Source organism: Otolemur garnettii, unplaced genomic scaffold (genome assembly GCF_000181295.1).
Source record: "Otolemur garnettii isolate 467f Iridium unplaced genomic scaffold, OtoGar3 scaffold00014, whole genome shotgun sequence".
Lineage (NCBI taxonomy): Eukaryota > Metazoa > Chordata > Mammalia > Primates > Galagidae > Otolemur > Otolemur garnettii.
Window position 1 is genome coordinate 15,046,197 of NW_003852409.1, and position 8,013 is coordinate 15,054,209.

Sequence of the window (8,013 nt, forward strand, 5' to 3'; positions counted from 1 at the left end):
GCCTCAGCCTCCCAAGTAGCTGGGATTACAGGCACCCACCACAATGCCTGGCTATTTTTCGGTTGTAGTTGTCATTGTTGTTTTGCAGGCCCATGCAGGATTTAAACCTGCCAGCTCTGGTGTATGTGGCTGGCACCCTAGCTGCTGAGCTATAGGTGCTGAGCCTGTTTATTTACTTGTAGACACAAGGTCTCCTTCTGTCACCCAGGTAGACCCAAGGTCTCATTCTGTCACCCAGGTAGGAATACAATGACATAATGATTGCCCACTACAGCCTCATACTCCTGGGCTCAAGTGATCTACCCACCTCAGCCTCTGCAGTAGCTGAGACTACTATGCGCTACCAAGAGTGTCTAATTTTTAGGGTTTTTTGTAGCAATGAGGTGATGGGGTCTCACTATGTTGCCCAGGCTTTGTCTTGATCTCCTAATCTCAAGGGATCCTCCTGCCATTGGCATCCAAAGTACTGGGATTTTAGGCATGATCCACTGTGTCTGGCCTTATATATTTTTATCTTAATAAATACTATTTTGTTATATTTCATGAAAAAAATTGTTTTTTAGTTTCCACACATAGTATTAATCTAACCTTATATATTTTTATCTTAATAAATACTATTGTTTTATTTCATCAAGAATATATGAAATTTTTTTTTTTTTTTTAGTTTCCACACACAGTATTAATCTAACATTTTGGCAGTCACTGGCCTACCATATCTGTGAATCTTCTCCATGTCTAGCCTTTCTGCGTCTGTGACCACGTGCATGAGCTTATTACCTGGTGGAAGTTGGCCAGTACTGTTATATGTAGAGATGGCCCCACATATAGCAATTCTTCCAAATTTTTTCATCTGAGGGATAACAATGTTTGAAAACTCTCCGCCTACCTAAATGGACAGGAAAACAAAAGCAAAAATAATCAAAACACTAGAAGATTCAGGAGAATCATTAAGTCACAATCATTATTTCATAATACTTGTTTTAGCAGCGACAAAACTGATTGAATTAGCACAAAAATGCAGAAAATTTCATTTAAAGAAAGACACTAGAAATAGGCATTTAATTCCATTTGATGCTAAGAACATACCTTATATTTTTACTTTGTTATATGTTAGAATTCTCTGATCGGCCTAATAATCTAATTGTCTTATAATTTAAAAGTATAGAAAAATACTCAAAAGGCCCATAGCTCAGTCAGTAGGACGCCAGCCACATACACCAAGACTGGCAGGTTCAAACCCTGCCCAGGACAGCTGAAACAACAATGACAACTGCAACAACAAAAAAATAGCCGGGTATTGTGTTGGGCACCTGTAGTAGTCCCATCTACTCAGAAGGCTGAGACAAGAGAAACTCTTAAGCCCAAGAGTTTGAGGTTGCTGTGAGCTGTGACACCACAGCAATGTTCTGCCTTCCTGTTTCAAATCTCATACAGAGATGACCAGAGGATGGAGACAGTAGGGGGCAGTGCAGCGTAATTCAAGAAGCTCTGGTTCTGGGGAGAGTCGGATAGGGTATGAATTCCAACACTGAGTGTATTAGGGGCAATGTTTCTGAACTTCCTTTTCTCTTTCATAAAATAAAATAGAATATATTAGAATGAGCTGTTTTTAGAATTTAAGATTACAGTCTATGTGAGATATGTGTATATATATGTACGTGTATATATGTGGTTCAGCCCTGGCAGTGACTTTATAGAATATAACTACTGCAAATAATGAAAATCGACAGAATCTAATAAGGGACTTTGTTTCCAGACTATATAAAGAACTCTCACAACCCCACAAATAACCCAATTGAAAAATGTACAATGAAAAGGCATTTCTCCAAAGAAGATATACAAATGGCCAGTAAGTACATAGAAGATCCTTAGTATCATTAGCTAAAGGGAAATGCAAGTTGAAATCACAATGAAATATCACTTCCAACCCACTAGGATGGCTGTCATCAAAAAGACAAATAGGGATCAAATGTAAAATCCACAGGGGAGAAAACAAATGAAGCCTTCTTAGCAACACTGATAAGCTGAGCAAGTGGAAACTTGCAGGGGTGAATCAGAAAGGACAATGTCAACTATTTTTCTTGGAAGTGAAATAATGGATCATAAACAGTCTCTCTCAAAACTGCTGGAGTGACCAATATAGCAAATGTAGGGGATAATGTGGGGACATTGGAACCCTCATACACTGCTGGTTGGAAGGTAAGTAAGGTAAGCCCCTTTGCAAGACAGTTTGGCAGTACCCTAGACCTGAGTTTACCACATGAGCCAGCAATTCTACTCGTAGGTGTATATCCAGGAGAAATGAAAACATGTCCACATAAAAACTTGCACGTAAATGTTCATAGCAATGTTAAATAATTCCCCCAAAGTGTAAATAACTCAAATGCCCACTAGCTGATAAATGGATAAATGAAATGTGGTACATCCATACAATGGAATTTTACCCAGCTATAAAAAAGGAAGTACTGATAAGTGCTACAGCATGAATGAACCTTAAAAACATTTTGCCAAGTGAAAGAATCCAGTCACAAAAGACACTTTGTGGGGGGAATGGAAGGTGACTGCTAATGGGTAGTGTGTCTTTTGGAGGGGGAGATAAAAATATTCTAAAACCAATTTTTTTTTTTTTGAGACAGAGTTTCAAGCTGTTGCCCTATGTAGAGTGCTGTGGCATCACAGCTCACAGCAACCTCCAACTCTTGGGCTCCAGAGATCCTCTTGCCTCAGTTTTTCTATTTTTAGTAGAGATGGGGGCTTGCTTTTGCTCAGTCTGGTCTCGAACTCATGAGCTCAAGCAATCTGCCCACCTCAGCCTCCCGGAGCGTTAGGATTACAGGCGTGATGATAGTTGTATGATTTTGTGAATATACTAAAAACCACTGAATTCTATACTTGAATGAGTAAATTATATGGCATGTGAATTGTATCTCAATAAAGTGTTTTTAGAGGCCTAAGTACATATATTCTACATAGAAACTATAGAAGTATATTCCCTTACATAGCACTATAAGTCACATAGTAAGTCCAGCTAGTACTTACATTATCAAAATAACAATCATAACCATCAGGAGAGGCTTTTTTCAAAGTTTCTGCCAAAGATGCTACTGTCTTATAGTTAAAGGCAACATCAAATCCAAGCTTTTTAAGGTGGGCAACCTTCTCATCAGACCCTGCTGCTCCAACAACTTTGCAGCCCTAAATGGGGAGAAAATAGAAACCATTAATAAGTCACAAGTGTGGATCAACACCGCTTTCCTAGTCTAGCATGATTAGGTTCCCCAAGAACACCCTCCAAGTTGCTGAGCCACGTAGATGAGAAATATCCCATAATGGGCCACCAGAACCCGAAGGTGAAATTCGTCCCCTACCAGCCTGCAACTCAACCTCCCCTTGCTTGGGCACCCCGCAGATGTCTTCTCCGTTTGTCTGGTTTGCAGTTCGTTTCAACATGCTGGTTTAACACCTTATTCATTTGACTTCCTTGGTTCTTTATTTTTGGCTTCTCTTCCTTCCAAGGATTCTCTCAGTACAGTGATTCTTTAGACTAGTATTCTGCCTCAGCTCTGTGACTCCCATATAAAGGGCAGCTCTCATGGTGACTGCCCCCCTATCCTTTGGTTATAGTCCTATACACATCTATATTCTTCCAGCTAACTTGTCCCTTTGTGAACTAGGTTTTGAATCATGCATCCCAGCCTCTGGCAAAGGCTGAGATAAGCCAGAGCACCTTGCAACATTCTCACTATGTAATAACAAATCCTGATTGTCTGAGTTGCCTGCTGTCTTGTCTGCCTGCCCTCAGATTGGGTCCATCAGATTGGATCCCTTGAGAAGACACCCGCCCCAAATGGAACCAACATTTCTGTGTCCTGACTACCTCTCGAGAGTTAGTTCCCAAGCTACGGCTTCACTGCTTTGGGCTGAATGCCCATTACTTTCTGGTGCAACAGCCTTTGCAATGGGGCCACATGGGTAATGACTCTTGGTTGGCTGAGCTTAAGTCCCTCCTTCTATTGCTGGGATCGTCATGAAGGAGATTAAACTGTAGCAAGAGAATGTTCAGTAAAAAATATGAAAATAGTTAATGTTTACAAACTCACTACTAGATGAGGCCATTCTTGACGTGATACTTGGAATGTTATCAAATAACAATGTTCAGCTTATCTTTGTTGTTTTCCCCATTTCTCTTTTTTTTGAGACAGTCTCAAGCTGTCATCCTGGGTAGAGTGCTGTGGTGTCATAGCTCACAGCAACCTCCAATGACAGCTCAAGAGATCCTTTTGCCTCAGTTTTTCTATTTTTAGTAGAGACCGGGTCTCACTTTTGCTCAGGCTGGTCTTGGACTCGTGAGCTGAAGCAATCCACCCACCTTGGCCTCCCAGAGTGCTAGGATTACAGGGGTGAGCCACTGCACCCGGCTCCCCCATTTCTCCATCTCCAACTTCTAAGCAAGATTCACTAGACTATATACTCCCTAAAACCAAAGAAAATCTGCTGGGTCTTGAATAAATGGTTGTCACTGGAGGAAGATACTTACCTTGAGCTTTGCTATCTGCCCAACAACAGAGCCCACGGCTCCTGCTGCTGCATTAACCATCACTGTTTCTCCACCCTTCACACCACAGATGTCGAGTAGGCCAAAGTAGGCAGTTATGCTAAGGGAAGAAAAGTAAGGATACGTGAATAGATTTGTTTCTTTCCCCTGTAACTCACTTATGTACACCTCAGTGCCCTTTCCATAGCCCAGAGTCATGGGTCCATTTAAAAGATGAGAAAAACAAACAGAACCTCACTGTGTTACCATAGCACTGCCCTAGCTGACAGCAACCTCAAACTCTTGGGTTCAAGTGATTCTCCAACCTCAGGCTCCCAAGTAGCTGGGACTACAGGCACCTGCCACAATACCCAGCTAATTTTTCTATTTTTTTTTTAAGTAGAGACAGGATCTTGCTTTTTTTTTTTTGGTGATAGAGTCTCACTTTGTCACCCTCAGTAAAGTACTGTAGCATCACAGCTCACAGCAACCTCAAACTCTTGGGCTCAAGTATTCCTCTTGCCTCAGCCTCCACAGTAGCTGAGACTATAGGCACCCACCAAAATGCCCAGCTATTTTTAGAGATGGGGGTCTTGCTCTTGCTCAGGCTGGTCTTAGACTCCTAAGCTCAAGGGATCCTCCCTTCTCGGCCTCCCAGAGTGCTAGGATTATAGGCATGAGGCCATGAGGACAACCACACCTAGCATTTTTTTTTTTGTGAGACAGAGTCTCAAGCTGTTGCGCTGGTTAGAGTGCTATGGTGCCACAGCTCACAGCAACCTCAAAATCTTTGGCTTAAGCAATTCTCTTGCCTCAGCCTCCCAGTAGCTGGGACTACAGGCACCTGCCACATTGTCCGGCTATTTTGTTGTTGTTGTCATAATTGTCATTGTTGTTTGGCAGGTCCTGGCTGGGTTTAAACCCGCCAGCTCCAGCATATATGGCTGGAGCCCTAGCCCCTGAGCTATAGGCGCCAAGCCAAATCTCTTGAAGTTATTGTCTTGTCTAACTGAAGTTTTGTGTCCTTTGACCAACATCTCCACATCTCAGCCTCCTCGCCATAGAATGATCATTCTACTCTCTAGTTCTTTGAGTTTAACTTTTTTAGATTCCACATATAAGTAAAAGTATATAGTTATTTGTTTCACTTAACATAATGTCCTCCAAGTTCATCCATGTTGTTGCAAATGACAGACTTCCTTCTTTTTATAGGCTGAATATTCCTCCATTGTATGTAAGTACCACATTTTTGTTTACCTGGCCATCTGTTGGCAGCCACTTAGGTTCTCCCCTTCTTATTCCTATCAGCTTCTCTAATCAGCCCCTGTGCCTGTAGTGCCTCAACTCTCTTCTTGGTGATCAAGATCTGATATAGACCATTTTGGAAAACCAGAGTTTCAGGCATTCAAATAAATGCAATATACCCATAAAACTCACCCTGGCATGCCAACTGTCCCCAGACCCAAAGACAGTGGTATTGTATCTGGCCATTCTGTCGGCAGCCTTTCCAGATCTTTCCCATCAGAAATAGAGTGCGATGTCCAGCCTAAAAATGCCACTACGATAGTTCCTTTTGGTAAGGTTGAGTTTTTACTTTCCACAACTCTGAAAGATAAAGCACGTTAGAGCACGTGATGCCTAATGAGATACTGGGAGGGAGAGAGTCGAGATATTGCTGACAAACGGGCCCTGAGGCTGATATTTCGTGACTGACCCCCTGCCACCTCTTCATCTTACTTCCTAGCCATTGTCCATAGGCCATCAGGGAAGAACTCTCCCAACTGACTCAGCGTCTGTCCATCCCTGTCCTTCTCTTCGTTTTAAGCAAGAGGCCTCCATCCCCTGGCTCAGGCTACCCTGGACACCAGCCTTTTTGTCTGTAGTGCCCACTTCCGTCCAGTCCTCCTGGCTTCTGAATCTTCATTTTCCTCTCTACTGTCCCTTCCACTCAACATAAAGTAAGCTCACTCCACCATCTCAGTCCCATCCTCTCCCTCCCTCCTCTTTCTTTCCTCTTCCTTTCTTACAGTCAAACTTCTCTTGCTAACCCACTGCAGCCTGCCTTCCACTCCCGCTGCTCCACTAAGGTTACAGCAACCTCCTGATTGCAAAATCTTGTGGAGATTCTTTTTGTTTTTGTTTTTTTAAGGTTTCAAATGTACTTTATTTCTTCAATAATGCCATATTTTAATGGGTGCACAATGCTTTTACTTGGCATCAATTATGAGTTGGTTCTAAAACAACTCAGTATTACACAAGCTGGGATGATTACTGATCTCTCCATTCCTTTGGGGTGACTCTGCCAACAGGGGACAGGTTCCATTCTATTCCAGTTTGTGTCACTGCATATGTCTACGAGCTAATACAGCATCACCATATTTATCAGGAAAATCCGCTGTTTGTTTCTGGGGGCTCTTGCCATTGTTTGCTGAATGTTTTGAACTTAGTACATTCTTGGCCAAGGGAAATGTCATGAAATTGAACATGGAACTGCAGCAATTCCATGTGCTGCTTGCGTGTAATTGACTTCAGGTACCCGTGCAGAGATTCTTTAATCATTGTCTGACTTCACCCTTCTACTCTATTCAACACGAAACTCCCCCACACACACACTGGTTTCAGGTCCCGCTCCCTGGTGGCTGCCCCCGCTTTCCGTCTCACTGATGGATTCCCTTTATTTCCTCTCCTCTCCTCTCACTCTTGCCTTTTTTACTGTCTTCCTCCAGATCATAAAGTCATATAACACACATTGACTCTAGAAAACTTAAGACATAAAATATCAGGTGTTTTTTTTTTTTTTTTCTTTTGAGACAGAGTCTCACTTTGTCGCCCTGGGTAGAGTGTCATGGAATCACAGCTCACAGTGACCTCAACCTCCTGGGCTCAAACAAACTTCTTGCCTCGGTTTTTCATTTCCATTAGAGATGAGTCTCACTCTTACTCAGGCTCATCTCGAACGCATGAGCTCAAATGATCCACTCGCTTTGGCCCCCCAAAGTGCCAGGATTACACTCACAGAGGTGTGAGCCACTGTGCCTGGCCTAAAATATCAGTTTTAATCTTACAATACAAAGACAACTGCTAATATTTTGGTATATTTTATGGCAATCAATGATATATTTTAAAAATGTATATCATATGTATTTGCACAATTGAAATAATTGTATGTTTTGTAATCTTATTTTTCTCTCAACATTATACTAGTCTCTATAATTTATACTTTTTCCCATGTTAGTAAGAATCCTTTAAAAACTGTAATGAATATAATTATTCTCCCTTATTAGATTATTTCCAGTATTTTTCCATTAGTGAAAATTATGTTTTATTAATATTCATAAACATGAATTTATTGTTTCCCTAGATAATATTTCTATAAGTGGAATTACTAAATTAGAGATTATCAAAACATTTGGGGCTCGGCGCCTGTGGCTCAAGTGGCTGAGGTGCCAGCCACATACACCTAAGGTGGAGGGTTCGAA

General features: G+C 41.7%; 1 protein-coding gene across 1 annotated transcript in view; it reads right to left on the reverse strand.

Moving 5' to 3' along the window:
- Window positions 1-8,013, reverse strand: part of PTGR1 (prostaglandin reductase 1) — a 26,766-nt gene that overhangs the window by 11,843 nt on the left and 6,910 nt on the right. The window contains exons 5-8 of the mRNA XM_003785219.3: window positions 5,972-6,139; window positions 4,538-4,655; window positions 3,040-3,195; window positions 778-886 (exon numbers count right to left, since the gene is read on the reverse strand). Coding sequence (XP_003785267.1) covers window positions 778-886; window positions 3,040-3,195; window positions 4,538-4,655; window positions 5,972-6,139 — 551 coding nt within the window. The remainder of the gene's footprint in view (window positions 1-777; window positions 887-3,039; window positions 3,196-4,537; window positions 4,656-5,971; window positions 6,140-8,013) is intronic.